This window comes from Schistocerca americana, chromosome 3, assembly GCF_021461395.2.
Source record: "Schistocerca americana isolate TAMUIC-IGC-003095 chromosome 3, iqSchAmer2.1, whole genome shotgun sequence".
Classification (NCBI taxonomy): Eukaryota; Metazoa; Arthropoda; class Insecta; order Orthoptera; family Acrididae; genus Schistocerca; species Schistocerca americana.
In genome coordinates, this window is record NC_060121.1 from 148,348,149 (window position 1) to 148,366,944 (window position 18,796).

At 37.9% G+C, this 18,796-nt stretch overlaps 2 protein-coding genes across 3 annotated transcripts in view; one reads left to right on the forward strand and one right to left on the reverse strand.

Annotated features, from left to right (window-relative positions):
- Nucleotides 1–12,661, reverse strand: part of LOC124607481 (translocation protein SEC62) — a 101,052-nt gene extending 88,391 nt beyond the window's left edge. The window contains exon 1 of the mRNA XM_047139840.1: nucleotides 12,513–12,661. Coding sequence (XP_046995796.1) covers nucleotides 12,513–12,548 — 36 coding nt within the window. The 5' untranslated portion in view covers nucleotides 12,549–12,661. The remainder of the gene's footprint in view (nucleotides 1–12,512) is intronic.
- A 301-nt stretch (nucleotides 12,662–12,962) lies between these two features.
- Nucleotides 12,963–18,796, forward strand: part of LOC124607480 (dnaJ homolog subfamily C member 28) — a 128,689-nt gene continuing 122,855 nt past the window's right edge. The window contains exon 1 of one of the 2 annotated variants that reach the window (XM_047139838.1): nucleotides 12,963–13,154. In XM_047139838.1, coding sequence (XP_046995794.1) covers nucleotides 13,020–13,154 — 135 coding nt within the window. In that variant the 5' untranslated portion in view covers nucleotides 12,963–13,019. The remainder of the gene's footprint in view (nucleotides 13,155–18,796) is intronic. The other variant, XM_047139839.1, reaches the window with a different exon arrangement.

Below are 18,796 nucleotides of genomic sequence, written 5' to 3' on the forward strand. Positions count from 1 at the left end.
TAATGGGCAAGGGGCACTGCATTTGTAGTGTGTGGTTAAGCTGAGAGTTTGTGTCTGACGGCAGGTGTGCTAGGGTACTCTGTGCAGTTGCAATGACCACAGCTTGGTGATCAGAGCATCTGCCTAGTAAGCGGGAGACCTCGGTTCAAATCCCAGTCCGACACAAATTTTCAACTTTCCCCATTGATTTAAATCGATGCCCCATCATAGCCAATGTCTGTAATTCCTTTGCTTCTCATCTGGCAAGTGTTACACAGTGGTTTAAATGCAGTATTGTTTCTGAGGCACAGATTGAATCTACCAATGGTAATACCACAAGGTCCCTACCACTTTTCTTCAAACATAGCAGAGTGCGATTCCATCTCAAATCAAACGGGTAATGATTGAATGTGTCACATCACTATTTCAAAGTTTGCTGAAAAAATATATACGTTGAAGCTCCATATGACACTTCTCCAAAACAACAATATTTAGATTTTCTGATGATTTGTTAAAATGCTACAGACCTCTCTAAATGGCAATATTTGTGAAAATGTCATGACAAAAGGGAAAATTAAAAAATTATAATATAAACTATGAAAATTTGTAACTTTTTGCTAATTTTAAAATCAAGTTTTGAAAATATGAACAGTCACAGGATGTTAACCGTCTTAAGAAATGATAAGTTGAAAGACTGCTAACTGTCAGCTATTACATTAATGCACAGTTTAAACTGTCAAATTATTTGTACACAAAGGTGAAAGAATCTGAAATTTTTTGGTTATCTGGAAATTATTTTCTCCACAACCCCTATTCTAAATGTTCTAAAAATTTCATGGTACATTATCGGTCATTGTACTTAGGGAATGTACAATCAGAGTGGGCAATACTCATCTGTACAAAATGTGAGAAATTTGTAATGTACACCTAGCTCTACTCTCAAGGTCAACAAATAATGGACACTTAAATATTTAAACTGATCACTGATTTTTAAGTAAACGTCATGCAAAACTGGTATTCTTGAATCAAAATAGTTACTTTACAACATTATAAGTGAGTGGGAAAACAATACATAATTTTGTTCTAAAGCATTTTAAAACAAAAATGAGATATAGAATATTTATACCCATTTTTCTTTCCATTATATTATTCACAAATTAATATTGTCTTCTGACACAATTTTACTTCTTCACGACTTTCCATGAATTAAAATTGCCTACAATCTAACAATCAACACTGCACTGTTGAAAAAGAGTTCATTTTTTTTATTTATTTATTTTTTCTTCTCCTTCTTTCTTGGACTTAGCTGAATTTGCACACAGACAAGGAGGATCCAACAAGAGCAGTCCTTGGGAAATGGGAACTGCACACTTATCTTTTGATGATGGCCATTTGAAAGCATTAGCAGGACCATGAGGTGTCATAAAGGAGATGGTTATATCTTGCAGCTCATGAGAGACACTTATTATCTGACCCATCCACCAATGATTCTCATACACACAAGAAATGAAGTGGCTCTCTACAAAGTCTTCTAATGTACATGGTAGTCTCTGCATTTCACACACAGTAACAAACAGGCTGCATTTCATGGAGAACCATTCTTGTAATGTATGTGCCACTCTGGGATGCGATCCAGTAGTGACTTAATTGAACTGCTATTGCAGGCTTCATAATAGATGACTCTTCTCTCTTTTTTTAAATGGAATTCCCTTAATGTACTTTCATTTAGAATTAAGAGTTTCATGTTTATTACTAATGTTGATATGGTGCGTACAAATCCAGTAGCATCTCTTACAGCATCAACAGCTTCATGCTGGAGATTAAATCTTGTCGCAAGACGTTTACACACACCTCATACCACATCGCATGCACTTTTTCCATGACTTGGTGTTGAAAATATGCATTTTTTGTCTTAATTCCTGTGCTTCAGTGTTGACCAAACTCATAATGCTGAAAGTAGTTTTTAAAATGAGATGCTGAACCATCAGTCACATACACAATTTTAGGAGATGCATGGCCTCTAGATGCTATGTCTAGAATTATCATGCTGACAGCGTAGCATGCATGAGCCTGTCATGAATGAGATCATCACTGACAATATCAAAACAATGTGATGTTCCAAGGAAGTTAGCAACATGGGTGAATATTGATACCTATGATGTGTGCCAGCAGTAACTTTGAATTTTGTTCTGCAAAGCAACAGACCAGTGTTCAGCAAAGTCGAAATGAAGAACTAATGTGTAAGTATTCTGGGATGTGTCTGTTTTTACTTCTGCTATGGCCTGTCTCTGATTCCTCTGGATATGATGGCGAGTTATTCCTTTCATGACTCAATGCCTAACCTCTGTAACAAACTTCTCTGGCTCTACTGTCTTCTTCACCAACTCTTCCCCTTCCCATAGGCTACATCATTGTCAGTATCCTGCAGGTGTAATGCTTCAACAGTCATCACTTCATCACCAGGACACATTGCACACGTCACTCCTGCAACTAACATTTATCTTGTGGCTCTTGAAATATACACAAAAGCACCAGGTCCATCTCTGTGTACTACTTTCTTGTCATACTGTTTATGGTGAAACAAACAGGTTTCAATTTAGTGTAGTAAATACAGGGTGAGTCAGGAGCAAAGGTACATGCTTTGAGAGGTGATAGTATTAGTGATTCTGAACAAAAAACTTCATATGGACTTATGCCCTGTTCCGAATGGTTTCTGAGATAGAACACATGTAATATCACTTTTATACGTTTCTCTTGAATAACTCGAAAACTGCATCCTCCAACGAAAACGTGTTGCAGTACAAAATTTCCTTTTAAAAAAAAAATATGAGAGAGAGAGAGAGAGAGAGAGAGAGAGAGAGAGAGAGAAGCAGTCCTATTCCTTAAAAATTATGAGAGAGAGAGAGAGAGAGAGAGAGAGAGAGAGAGAGAGAGAGAGAGAGAGAGAGACAGACAGAGAAGCAGTCCTATTCCTTTTTTTCTCTAGAACTAATGATTTGCGCGAAGAGAGTGCAAGAATGTTGAAAAATTTGCTTGACGTGCATTCACTGTAGCTTACGAAGTTTTTGTAGGCCAATTTGAGGTAGTTTCCCGACTTGATAGACCACAAGTGTCCCATATCAAACTGCTCATCTCAACTCGCTACCTCAATCTGAGGTAGTTTCCTGACTTGATAAACTGCAAGTGTCCCGTATCAAACTGTTCATTTCAACTTGCTAACTCAATATGCTACCTCAAACTGGCCTACAAAAACTACGTAAACTACAGCACATGTGTGTCGAGCAAGTTTTCAACATTCTCGCGCTCTCTTCGCACAAACCATTAGTTCTAGAGAAAAGAATGAATAGGGCCTTTTTGTGGGAAATTTAATGCAGTTTAATTTTGTACTGCGACACATTTTTGCTGGAGGGTGTGGTTCTCGAGTTATTCAAGAGAAACATACAAAAGTGATACTAAATGTGTTCTACATCTTGGAAACTATTCAGAATAGGGCCTACGTCCATATGAAGTTTTTTTGTTCGGAATCACTAATACTATCACCCCTCAATGCATGCACCTTTCCTCCTGACTCACCCTGTATGTGTGCACACTTCCTTCACTGGCTGACATTTTACCCATTTTGATCGTTAGGGGTAGAATTTTGCAAGACCAATTTCTCTTTTGTCATTACGGAGTATGCTTCTTTTATTGACCTTGTCATATATCTTTTTACCTTTTTCGATTTTTCTATCATTTTTACTAACAGAGATAACATCAGCTTGGTTAGAACTTTGCCAGCTGCATTCTTTGTCAGCACTTAAGTAATATTCCAGAGCAATAGTAAGCATATCATCTTGCAATGGACGCCCGCAGTAAGAATCTGGGATGCCCAAAAACCTTTCTCATTCTTTATTTTATGAGCTTTTAAAATCAAATAATGTGAGGAAGTGGGAATGTATTTCTGTATCTGCTGCTTAGAATAGCTACCTGGTAAAAGTGTCAGTAGCTGTACCTTCTCAGTACATGTGGCTGCTGAGATAGCAGTATTTAGGTTTTGTTGTGTTTCGTCCACATATCATTATCTTCAGGTTCTGCACAAAATGTATCTACATTAGCTATCTCACAAAGTTTTGAAGACGTTGCTTGTGTAAAACTTGGTTCTTTTTACATACTGTTTTCTTCTTGTGCTTCTTACCTTTCCTGGACGTTTACAGGGGGATACAGTAGGGGCTACAGAAGAAATGCTAACATACAACACCCAGGAATATTAACATCTGCACTGTTTTCTTCAGTTTCACATTCGGGTGATGGTGATCATTCAGTTGGGTTGTCACTAAATTTCTTCTTGTAGTGAGTATAGCAATTTCTGCACAACAGATGTGATGCTAATACTGTTACTTGAGGACCAAGATATTTCCGCAATACATCTGACAGATTTCCCACAACTGTGAAGCATTTTTCAGTTTTCTTAAACACCACCTTCTTGTGTCTTTTTTCATAGTCCACACACATCATTCTTTCACTCCTGTATTTCCTTACTGGCATTGTATCTAACAAAAAGCTCAAACCAAACACAAAGCTCAATGCAGAACGGTTTATGTGCAAGTTCTCACTTGTTTGTTATAAACAGAAGAGCACGGGAAACAGTGTTGCCAACATACATATTTTTACACCAGAAATTCAGTGATGCGAAATATGCAAATGTTGAAACATTTTGAACACTTTAGACAGAAAAATATTGCCCACTGTGTTTGCACTGCCTACTAACATAGTAATCATACAATATTTGTGTAGTTCTCAAAAGTTTTTGGATGGCAGTTTTCGAGTAAATAATTCGTAAAAACTCACACAAATGTAATTTTTTACATTCTTAGCAATAAATATTTACATAATACAGATAGTTGGAGCTAAAAGTTATTTACAAAATACACATTTTTCAAAGGGCTGTACCATTTTCAAAAATTAAGATAAAAAAATATTTTACTTCTTAACACCTACGATATAGAGGTTTTATATATTTTTTTCCATAGAAATTCATGTTTCGAGTTGACATGACCTGTATGATTTTGAGATGAAGTCACCCAAGACAAATATCTGGGCCACTTCATCAAACATAAGCCGAACTGGAAGACGCACACAAAATATGTAGCTACGAAGTGAGAGATAGGAGTCAACATAATTAGAGATATTACAGAACTTGGGTGGAACTTGAACATCAGAACAGCGCTAATAATTTACTGCTTGGTGGTACATTCTATTATTGATTATGGGAGTGGACATTATGGTTCAAATGGCTCTGAGCACTATGGGACTTAACATCTCTGGTCATCAGTCCCCTAGAACTTAGAACTACTTAAACCTAACTAACCTAAGGACATCATACACATGCATGCCTGAGGCAGGATTCGAACCTGCGACCGTAGCAGTCGCGCGGTTCCGGACTGAGCGCCTGAACCGCTAGACCACCGCGGCCGGCTGGACATTATGGATTTGCAACTGTCAGTTATCTCAACAGAATTAATAAATGCTAATATAAAAGGCTGACGCCTACCAATGCACTCTTGGCTGAAGCACATGAACCTCCAGTCCATCTAATAAGTAGTCCGGCAGTATCTCTGCACTATATTTTTTCCTTAAAGGAATCAATATGAAGCCAAAAATCTGAGATCGACTGTCTCTAACTTCACCATACAGTGCTTATCCAGATGCTCCTGGATTGCTAGACCTCTTCCTCCACCAGTCCATGCATATTTAGATACTCAGGAGATTTCAAAGAAGATCATTACAACACATAGACTAAATAGTTTTAGTGTCTCATTCCCATTTAAATTGTCTAAGGTGCACCTACCAACTGGTAATAGCTTTCATTATGAGGCTCACACGAACAAAAAAATTTTGGTACAGTTTTTAAGAGAGTATCCGTAAGAAATGTATATCTGTATTGAAGGCTCTATAACCAGCAACTCTGTTGGAAGCATGTACTGCATTGCATCTTAGCAGAGGCTGAGCTTCTCAAATTACCAGCAAAAGAAAGTATCACAACCATGGAACTCGTTGCGATACTATAAGCACTTTGTTTCTGCTTGCAGATGACAGCATCTCTACATTTCCTACTCCATGACTCTTCGTCTGCTCTAATGGTACTTAAATTTTATTGCACCAGTTTGACTGAAAAACCCACTGTTTTGAAGTGTTGGAATTTCATTTGGGTGATATCTATCACATGTCCTACGCCAGTCATGGGCAACCTTCGGTGACCCTTGGGACTGATTCACATACTGAAGCTCACGGGCCGCATCATTATGTGCCACAGCAGCAGTGCTCCTCACACATAAAATCAAAACTATAGTTCCATGTCATTAATGGTTTTACAGTAATGCACCAATATGTATGGCACCACTTTCCCGACAAGCCACACCAGCAAATTAGGTCTAGGAACACACCTATTCACGAGTACATTTATTTCATGTTTCCCCATCACCAGGTGTTTACATTTATTCACTCATCGTGAAAATTGTTTCTTTACTTACGATGTTTCACAACAGCTGTCTTAAAAACTACCATTCCAAAAATATGAAATACTGTTAGTAAAGAAACAATGTTCATGACACAGAAATAAACATAAACATCTGAAGATGGGATGGCAGGCTCTTTGCAATGTCATCATGGGACAAAAACTGTCTAACAGAGCAACTAGTTGCAGCTAATTTGTTACAAAATACCTTCAATTTCAATAGTTGCAGTGTTCTAGTATGTCCACACACTGTCTCCCAAGAATTTCTTCCGTGGGCCAGAATGAAACTAACTGCCGGTCAGAATCAGCCCGTTGGCCACTGGTTGCCCACCTGCGTCCTACACAGTCGACAATATAAGAGTGCTAATGGGAATGGGAGGAAACAAGACACAAAGGCAAAAAGTACACAACAAGTCATCCATCAATCCCCCAATTCAATGCCTAGGCACCTCGGTTTGCTAACAACCAGACTCAAATTAACCAGAGATGATTCTGTAAACACCTTCACAAGCTACACATTGTAGAGACACCTTTCTGCTTCTATGCAGCAGCTTTGGGAGCCCCAGACTACAATCCCTTAAAAAGAAGAGGTGCTTCCATGCAATGTATGGATTCAGTATTGCAGCAGGTATTTGGACTGTGCAAAAGTGTTCATAAAATTTGATTATAAAATGATTATATGATATTGGTCTATCCGTAACTACGAACACTAAGTCTACAAACAAACAAACAAAATTTTTAACATTAATTTTTTATCAATACCTGTATCTTTTATGTAATTATGAGCTAGCTGTATAGCGAAAGCTAAAGGCCCTAAATTCCAGTAAAAATATACATATACTGTATGTGTGTGTAGATCTGAGGTATTTATTTTCATCGTATTATGATGACAACTCTAATATTATAGCGCAATGATCCCTGAATGGATGAATAAATACGTAAATATTACATCTGTCTCACATATCTGAGAGGAATAGTTTTTGTCATGGCTAACTCCCTGAAAAATCTCAATATTTCAGAGAACGTCTTCTACTTCACTGGTCTTGTTTCCACCTAGGCAGTGCACTGTCGAATTCATCTTAATCTACTGCTTTCCTTTCTACAATAGTGCTTTCAAGTTCATTTCTCTTGTACAGCCCCTCTGTATACGAGGGTAAGTCAATTATTATCCACAATTTAGTTATATTTTCGTTCACTTTGGTAATACTGTCATTTTATGTTGATGACGCATGCTTTGTTTATTTGCTGTTATATCTTTGCAATTTTCGAGCTGCTAGGTTAGTTTCATTATCGCTGCCATGCTGTTAATCATGGCTGTTCCGCTGTCTAATTGCACTAAAGAAGAGCGACGTTCAGTGATCCATTTTTTGTGGTCGGAAGGCGTATAAGGGGCCGAAATTCATAGAAGACTTTCGTTACAGTACGGGAATAGTGTTTTGCCACAACAGAGTGTCTACAAATGGACTGAAATATTCTGAAATGGTCGCATAAGTGTTACGCATGATGAAGGAGCCGGACGACTGTTTACCGCCACAAATGAAGAAACCATTGAGCGTTCACATGAAATGATTCTCTTAGACAGACGATCAACTACTGACGAAGTGGCACGTCATCTGCAAATTAGTCATAGTTCTGCCTACAAAATCATCCACAACAGACTTGGGTTTCATAAAGTTTGTGCAAGATGGGTCCCAAAACAACTCGCACAGTTACATAAACAAATGTGCTTGGACATCTGCAAAAAACATTTGGATTGCTATGGTAATGAAGGGGACAACTTCTTAGACAGGATCATTACTGCTGACGAAACATGGATCCATCATTACGAGTCAGAGAGTAAATGGCAGAGTATGGAGTGGAAACATCCAAATTCGCCATGCACGAAAAAGATCAAGATCCAACTGTCCACAGGAAAACTGATGCTTACAGTTTTTTGGGACACACAAGATCCAGTACTGGAACATTATGGGGAAAGGGGGCACAACAATAAACAGTGTATGTTACAGTGAGATGCTTACTGCCAGGCTAAAGCCTGCAATTCGAAGCAAATGCCGAGGATTGCTGTCAAAAGGTGTTGTGTTGTTGCACGACAATGCCCGTCTGGATACTGCTGCCCACACTGCTGAAACGCTCCAGAAACTCAAATTTGAAGCACTGGATCATCCTCCATATAGTCCCGAACTTGCCCCTTCTGACTATCGCTTGTTTGGTCCATTCAAAAAGGCATTAAGGGGCTGTAGATTTGCCTCAGACAAAGCAGTTAAAGAAGCGGTGCATTCCTGGCTCGCAGCTAAACCGAGAGCCTTCTTTTATGAGGCCATCAGGAAGCTTGTACAATGATGGACCAAGTGCGTTGAAACGCACGGAGACTATGTCGAAAAATGATGTTCTTGTAAGTGTCCAATTGATTATAATAAATTTTATAACTACTTTGCAGATAATAATTGACTTACCCTCTTATTTCTTCTACCTTTCAGTTTTCCCTTGTTTGCTTAGTACTGGCTTGCCATAAAAAATCTTGGTATTCATACAGTTGCTTTTCTTTTCTTGAAAGATATCTTCAGTTTTCTAGAGGGTGACATCTATTCTTTCTCTAGTCATGAATGCTTCTAGTGTCTTGCATTTGAAATCTAGTTATTCTCCCCAGTTATTTTGAATTTTCTGTCAATCTCATTTTTAAGGCATCTGTGTCTTTTTTCAGGCATCTGTGTCTCCATTGCTTTTGCTGCTTCATTTTTATATTTTCTCCTTCTGTCAACTGAATTCAATATCTCCCATGTTATCCAGGGATTTCTACTAGGCCATGCCTATTTGGTCCTAAGTTGCCTTCATCTCTCAAAGCTAGCCATTTATCTTCTACTGTAGTCATCTCCCCTGTTACTGTTACAGTCAATTGTTGCCTAATGCCCACTTTGAAAAATTAAATAACCTCTGGTTCTTTCAACTTACCCAGGTCCCATCTCCTAATTTTCTACCTATCTGCAATTTCTTCAGTTTTAACCTGCAGTTCATTAATTTACTAACAAATTATTTCCACAGTCACAACTCATACACAATATGTTTTACAGTTTAAACTCTGTCTTACCATTACATATTATTTATTTGAAACTTTTTGATGTCTTTAGGTTTTCCATGTATATAACCTTCATTTCCAACTCTTAAGTCAAGTGTTAGCAAAGATTAAGTTGTGTCCTAGGCAAGACTCTACCAGAGGGTTTCCCCTTTCATTCCTTTTCCTCAGTCCATACTGTTTCTTTTTTTTCTCTTCCTTTTCCAACTATCTCTCTTTGCCAATTTTTATTTCCCTTGACTATCTAAATAATTTTCTTCATCCATCACACATTCTTCAAGATCTCCATCATCTGCAGAGCTAGAAGGCATATTTTACTATTGCGATGGGTGTTTGCTTTTTATCTATCTTGGCTACGATAAAGTAATCACTATGCTATTTTTAGTATATTATCCCCATTCCTCTGGTTATTCATTATTAGTTCTACTCTATATACTGTATTTGCAACAAGAGCGAAAATGAGAAACTCACACGTAAATATCTACAATTCTACACTGAAGTGCCAAAGAAACTGGTATAGGCATGCGTATTCAAATACAGATATATGTAAACAGGCAGAACATAGGTATTGCGCTGTGGTCAGCAAAGCCTATATAAGACGAGTGTCTGTCACAGTTGTTAGATTGGTTACTGCTGCTACAATGGCAGGGTATCAAGATTTAAGTGAGTTTGAACGTGATATTATAGTCTGCGCCCGAGTGATGGGACACAGGGTCTCTGAGGTGCAACCATTTCATGAGTTCACCATGAATATGAGAAATCCAGTAAACATCAAATCCCCGACATTGGTTGGTGCAGGAAAAAGATCCTGCAGGAACAGGGCCAACGAAGACTGGCACGACAATGTGACATCCCACATGTCCAGAATTGCTTGAGTGGCTCCAGGAACACTCTTCTGAGTTCAAACACTTCTGCTTGAGCATATCTGGAATGCCTTACAGCATGCTGTTCAGATGAGGTCTCCACCCCCCTGTACTCTTACAGATTTATGCACAGCCCTGCAGGATTCATGGTGTCGGTTCCCTCCAGTATTACTTCAGACATTAGTCGAGTCCATGGCACATCATGTAGCACTTCTGAGTGCACGTGGAGGCCCTATACAATATTAGGCAGGTGTACCAGTTTCTTTGCCTCTTCAGTGTAGTTCTTACAGAACTCTTGGTAGAACAACAGGGTAGGACAACTGACATGAAAAATGTAACTAAAACGGTACAGAAACTTTACAGTCAACACAGTTCATATAAATGAAAGGTGACTGACAGAGTCTTTATTACAATATAAGAATTAATTTGTGTGTGCTACGGAAAGTTTCAAACATCAAGAAATAAAGGCAAGTTGAAATCAGAAACATAGCAAAAATTTAATTGGACAGTGATTTAAAATAAATTCAGTCCTCACCCTCTTTATGGAATCAACCCCATAATTTGCTTTAAATGCACCATAGAAAAGCTAAACCACAACAATCACAAATGGATCTAAACCAGGTTCCCCTTAAAAATGAGACTGCTCTCTCACCTAAATATCTTAGCAACAATATCCACGTAATGAGCACGCATTAGGTAGGCAGAGGTGGTCGTGAGGACACCTTCTGAGCTAGGGGAATATGGAACTGAGTACACAATACAGAACTTTCTGGTCTGTATTGAAATGACCATTAAGTACTAAAACACAAAGAGGATGCCATAAAAACCCTTACTCGCAAAATGATGTGAAGTGAGAAGGTGGCAAATTAAAAAAAAAAAAAAATTAAAATTAAGAAGATCAAAACAACACTTATGTTGTGCTCAGCACAATATTAGGCACAGTGACAAAAGTAACTACAAGTACGAACATAACTTCCTACGTGGAAATTGAAGTTTTTCCCACATAACAACAAGGAACAGAGTGGCTTAAATGCAGATATAAGACAAACATTTTCTGTCGTTACTTTATAACCCAACTATACCATAACATCATTTCATTTTACTTCTATATTAAGCTCATGTGTGATAAAAAAAGCAATGTTTTATACACATGGTGTTTTACAGCTCACATGGATCTCTGGAACTTTATAACTAAAAAGACATAATCTGCTGCAATGGAATACAGAACATGTTAATAATGATGCTCATCAAAAGTAGTTGCATATATGCTGAAGAATTGCTACTGTGAACCAAAAATAGAATACTTCAAACAAAGCAGAATAAAGTAAAAGTTGCGTGGTTCATGTTAAATGGGATGTTGATGGCGAAAGCTTACTGTAAATTTCCACAGATGACATCATAATGGTATAATACACAGATAAGGTACGACTACAGAGCACTATATCACATGCAAGTCACTCCTACAAGAATCATATAATCCCACAGAATGGGTGGCCTAGTACTTAGACCATCCAGTGATGGAACAAAGCAAATAACTACGACCACCTACACACGACTCTCTTTTATCCATATGGCTGAAAGATTAGCACAACTACACGAAGGCGGGCAATCTCCACTGTATGAACGGAATGTGAGCAAAGACAGAATAGTGTACATCAAAACACAGTGTTTCTTTAAGTCTACAGCAGAGAATTTTGGGTTATGATGAATTCCTATAATTCCACCTACTTACACGTCTCAAAATAACAAATCAAGAATTAATGTTATTTCTTCTATTTCGAGAGGAGTATGAGTTTAAATAAGGTACCTTAAAATAAAATGGGTAGGATACGACGTGTGTGTCATTCATTTATGCGGAAGGATATATACAAAGCTAGTTTGACAATGTTCATAATGTTTTCCCAGCCGGTGAGATACTGAAACCGCAACACGCCAACAATTGCTAGAATCGCCAACGTCACTTCTTTCATACATTAGTTCTCTTCCCAAACATCAGCAATTTTTCCAAAATAAGCAATTGAAAACCGCGACTGTTACGAAATGTTGTGTGTCTGCACAGCTTGACACAATATAAATATTAAATCCTGGTATATTAGCTTCCGTTTACCTCCTTTCGTTTCTTTCCCTTCCTCTTCTCAGCCATTTTTTGACAACTACCACAGTAGTCAAGAATTCACCAATTTTAAGTGAAGCACGTAACATTAATTGAGATAATATATGATCATAAGAAAATTTTTTAAACCGAATTCTTACTTTCTCATCCCACTGTGGGATCTATCTAAGAATCAATCAAATATTAGCATGATTAGCTTTGCAACCTTCCTTTGTAGCAGACGACGCTGTTTGTATGATGACTACCAAGAAATAAATGCATAGGAGCAAGCCCAATAATAACTGATTGTGGCCTACCATGAAACAATAAATGACATAGATATGTGAAATGGTTACAAAGAAACTGTAAAATTATGTAAAAATCTGATATAGCAAAGTTTAATTCAATTACGTTGCAAAATAATAAGATAAAATTTGATGGTCGCAGCCTACTTCAGGCAGCGGTATATCGTTGGCAGTAAACCCTTGACGTTTTGTTGTCCACAACAAAAAACCAAAACAAATGGCAACGCAACAAACATGCTGCACAACGCTTTACAGGAAAAATATACAACTGTTTACTTCAAAATGTAGAAATATTCCAACGCGTAACATTTTATTCAAGAACTATTCTGGCGGTAGGAAGACAGATTATTCGGTAAGATATGAAGACAAATGACCTAATCCATCGCAAACAAGCGTAGTGATATAAAGTAAGATGATTTGGTATTGAGATATGATCTGCACATATTAAATTTTCGCATTTATACTGATAAAACATTAAATATACCCATTATTGGAAATGAACTTTATGCTACACTAATGCTTTCATAACGAGCCCCACTACCAGTATTTTCCAAAACCATATTCCACATACCATTCTTTCAACGGAAAGAATAACTCTTAGCTGTAGCAGAATAAGTCTATGGCGGTAATACATAAACAAGAAAAAAAGAGAGAAGAAAAAATGATTTTCTAAACCCATCTCCTTCCCTGGCACACAGATAGATGTATCAATTCAGTATTGGTTCAGATAAAGAAACTGTAATGGAAATTAATTAGTAACAAATGTACTTTGAGTCATTCATCATGAAATCTTAAATCTATTTACTGACACCACTATTCTCCTCCTTGAAAATGAAAATGCGTAATGTCTTGTACATATTATGAAAACCTCCACTAGCAATGTACCTTCGGTCTGCAATGCTTTTTCTTGTATTACCAACCAGTGTCAAACATTGCTAAAAATTGAATATAAAAAGTGTGTTTACAGCAAAATAATGTTTGAAAATGTCATACAAACTTTGTCAATGAATTATATTGTAAGTAGCAGGTACCTATCATAAAGTGGAAGTATTAGTATATTTGGTTATTAATAAACACAGTTTTTCAATAATTTTTATTTTCTATAAAATTGTGCTTCATTTCCTCCACCCATCCCTTCTCCTCTCACAATACTAATATGAGTGTCATAACCTATTCCCCATTCCCCCAACTGATCCTTGTTATCCTAAGTCCCGTGATACCATCCTGAGAATTTATTACCTTTAAATTGCTGTACAGACATCATGTCTACAGAGGCTGAATTTAATTTATCAGTAGTGGTACTAGTAGTAAATCTCTTACTTTGAAAAAATTGCTGTTGCCTAAAATATCATAAATGCCAGCTGATTATATTCTATGGCTAGTTTAATGCATACATTATCTTATTTATATTTATTAGAGGGTAACAGTTTTCTGCATGTAACAACAGATGCTTGCTTACAAGAAATATTGTTGCTGTTGATCTTGCAGTTAATAGGATTCTTCAATTAGCTAATCATGCAGTTTGTAGAAGAAGTTACTAATGCTGTAAGTTTTCTTTTGGTTGGTTGGGATTCCCTGTTTCTTCTTTATTAGTAATGGGAGCATGTTGAAGGTGTTTGCACCAGAATACGGAATGCCATTCTGAACCAAGCACAAGGAGAAAGGTCTAGATGAAAATTACTGTTGCAGTTTGTATTGTGCTAGTTTAAATCACGGCTAATCTAAAAATAATTTAAATTGTTAGTAAAAAAATTGTTAAGATAATGCTCCAGGAATTGAATGTAAGACTTTTGAGATCTTTGAAGCAGCATTGGCCATTTATGGTCCAGTGTGAAACTATTCTTAGCATAAGAGGCAGAATACATGAATTACTGAGTTATTAATTTTTATTGATAATGCATGATACACTGACTGTTATTAGGGAAGTTCCTGTTATCCTTATTGATCAAGTGTAAGCTATTTTTTAGCTTAAAACAGTCAGAAGAGTAATACCTTACAAGCAAGCAGTTTATAAAATAATCAAGCTAAATATTGTGTTAGAACAATTACAAAAACTCTCATTTCTGGACCTGCTAAATTTTACTGTTGTAATTATAGTCCTACGTAGTTTTATGGTCAAGTCAGAAATCTTTTATTTGGCTGTAAAGGACCACAAAAAGCCAAAAACAACTGTGTATCACACATACCTTGCACCCATCCTCACTTATGGTTTTCAGACATGTACTCTGCTGATAAAAATAATATAGCAGAATTCAAGCAATAGAAATGAAATTCATAAGCGCTGTGAAACAAACTAGTATAAAGGACAAGATAAAATATGAGGTGAACGAATAATGTATCCTGCATTGAAGTCCCTGTTACTAGTGTAATAAAGAAACAGAAATTGCAGTGGTATGGTCAGATTAAGAGAACAGGTGAAAGAAGATCAGCCAGAAAATATATTTCAGTATACTAGGGTGATCTGAGAAGTCTGCTAAAGAAGCAAGAAAAAATATTTGTTTCATAAACAACTTATGTTACTTCTTGACATAGTCTCCTTTGAGGGACATACACTAGGCCCGGGGATCCTCCAGCTTTTGCATCCCACTTTAAAAAATACATTCTGTCAAATTGTGCAAAATACTTGTTGACTGCAACTATCCCTTCCTCGTGTGATCAAATTTCTTCCCACCAAGCTAGAGTTTCAAGTTGGAAAAAAGGAAGATGTCACTTGTGGTGAATAGGGTGGCTGAGGAACCAGTTCAAAGCCCAATGCATGCGTTTTTGCCCTGTTATCATTGATGTATGGGATGACGTATTATCATGGTGAAAGAGTGCCTTTTTGCCTGCCCACCTTGGTCTTTTTTCCATCCTGCGAAACTTTCAAATGATCCAGCAGTGAAGCATAATAGGGTCCAGTTATGCTTTTTCCTTATTCTGAGTACTATATTAAGATTGTTCCGTGAGAATCACGAGAAACAGTGGCCAGTCTTTATCTTCTTTGGCGTGCTTTTACCAGCCTTTGTCCTTTGTTTTGACTGCTGTTTTGAGTCTTAGTGTGTAATGAGGGATCCAGGTTTCAGCAACAGTCACAAATTGATGCAAAAAGTCTTGCAGATTCGAATAAACATTGCCAGACATTGTGTCAAAAGATTGTGCCAGATGCACTTTTGGTTGAGATAAAACAGTTGCAGCACCCACTTTGCACACAGTTTCTTCATAGCCAATTCTCCTTGCAAGATATAATCCGCTTGCTCCATTGAGGTGCCTACAGTCTCAACAATCTCATGAATTTTTATTCAGCAGTCTTGCAATAAAGTATTATGGATTTTGTCAGTAGTTTCCTGTGTGGTGACTTCAGTTGAATGGCCAGAGTGTGCTTCATCTTCGGCACCAGTCCATCCTCATTCAGTTTCATTAATCCAAAAGCAAATGGTCTTCAATGATGGTGCAGGGCCCTTGTGCAATTTATCCATTTCTGTTTTCATTTCTGCAGCAGTCCAATCCTTCAAATGTAGATGTTAAATAACAGCACAAAACACAGTTGTCAACAATGAACTGTGTGCTGTACAGTGTTAAAATTCTGTATAAAATCATGGAATAATTAAGTTTACCAAATATGAAGGTGCAACAGAAATGCTCCATTCTTTCATGGAAATTTACCAGACGTATCTAATCACCCTCTTATGTTCGAGACGAAAGATGAGGCTCAGAAATCCTGGATGGCTACAGTGAAATATGACATGAAAACAACAGTATTCTGATGGGAAGATGTCCAGAAGTAGAAGATCTGTGAAGCAGAGGAGATGGCTAGTGCTTGTGGACACGTGTGAAACTGGAGCTGGGAAATGATGGTGTTGATTATGATGATGATGGTGACATATATCCTTTTGTTCTTGGAACTGAGTTAAAAAAGAAAAAAAAAAAGGTTGAACAAGGCACCTATGTCTGCTCAAGTTCTGAAATGTTACTTGACTGCACGGTTTGATGGTTTCTGACAAGGATAAGCTGTGTCCCAAATATTTGCCAATATTTTCTACTCTACAGCAAAGGAGCCGGAGCAACTATAATACACTCTAAGACAAAAAAGGACACACCACAAAGGAATTATCCAAATGGGAGAGAAATCAGTGGAAGTGATGTACATGTACAGGCAAACAAATGATTACAATTTTACAAAAATTGGAATATTTATTCAAGAGAAAGAACTTGACAAATTGAGAAAGTCAGTTAACACGTTGGTCCACCTCTGGCCCATATGTAAGCAGTTATTCGACTTGGCACTGATTGATAGAGTTGTCGGATGTCCTCCTGAGGGATACTGTGCCAAATTCTATGTAGTTGGCATTTAGATCAGCAAAATTCCAAGATGGATGGAGGACCCCATCTATTCTCAGTAATGGAAAGATCCGGTGACCTTGCTGGCCAAGGTAGGGTTTGGAAAGAATGAAGATGAGCAGCAGAAACTCTTGCTGTGTGCAGGTGGGCATTACCTTGCTGAAATGTAAGCCCCAGATGGCTTGCCATGAAGGACAACAAAATGCAGCATAGAATATTGTCGATGTGCCTGCTGTGCTGTAAGGGTTCCACAGACAACAAGCGAATGTATCCTGCTATGAAAAGAAATAGCACTCCAGACAATCACTCCTGATTGTCAGGCCGTATGGCAGGTGACAATCAAGTTGTTATCCCACCACTGTGTTGGGAGTCTCCAGGCATGTCTTCTGCCTGGAATCTCATTGATTGGAGTAAAATTGTCTTCATTGATGAGTCCTGCTTCGAATTGAACCCTGATGACCAGCAGAGACGTGTGAAGATGCCTCGGACAGAAATAGGATACCAACCTGATTGTCATTCACCATTGGCTCAGCAGCCAGGAGGGATGGCCTGGGGTGCCATTTCTTTTCAAAGCAGGATGGCATTGGTTGTCATTTGTGGCACCCTTACTCTGCAGCAGTATGTCAATGACATTCTACACCACATTTTGTTGCTTCTCATGGCTTGCTATCCTGTGCATACATTTCAGAAAGATAATGAGGAGTATATAGATATTCTCTAATAAGTTAAAATACCTCACCATTTATCACTCCCATTAATTGTCTAAATTCTGAGATTGCCAATCCTTGTTGGTAGTGTAACTGTAATATTTTGTTTCAGTAAGTCTATCACTTGTATCACCCAAATTGAAACCCTTGTCATTCAGCAAATGTAAGAGTGCTAGAGATCACCTCCAAAAGTTTTCAAATTTACTGGTATTCTCCTACCACCGCATAGTACCACTACCCAATAAAACCTATCGTATCCCAGTTAACTTCCCTTCCCTCAAATTAACATCTCGTAGCAAGTGGACTCTGCATTGCTGACCTTTCTTACCTGCATCTCCCAATGCTCCCTCTGACTTTCCAAGATGGCAGAATGCAATCTGCAGGATTTTTCTCCTGTAGGAAGAATGTATGCATTATCTGCATGTACACTCCGACCAGGCTGCAACTGTGTGCACACCCATGTGTCATGGTTACCCTAAGCTACAGGTGTCATCCACTTCCTGCATAGGTGTTTGAAAACCAGCACAACAGCAACAAATAAAACATGGCTGGGAACTCAGTATTTCACACCTACAGATGCTACTCTCAGTGTCTGGAGGCAAGCTAGTTGATGACTGGAGTCGGCACAGCCAGCACAGGACCACTTCCCTTCATGAGTCATGTGACTGAAAATAGTCAGCTTCAAGAGTTATACCATACAGTTGCGTTGACTGCTCCACAGGTCGTTATTCAAAGTAACTGCCAATCAGCACCAACCTCTGCAATCTGATGAATCCTTCTCTTGGTGGACACCGAATTGCATACTTAGGCCTAGGACTCTTAGGGCTTCATTAAGCACCTTCACCTGAGTTACCAGTTTGGTGACATCTCCTGTAGTAATTCCCTAATGGGTTACTTGCTAACCCACATAGACTGTACAGTGCTAAACCATGTTATTTATTCCTGTAACTGTATTCTGAATAAACATTTT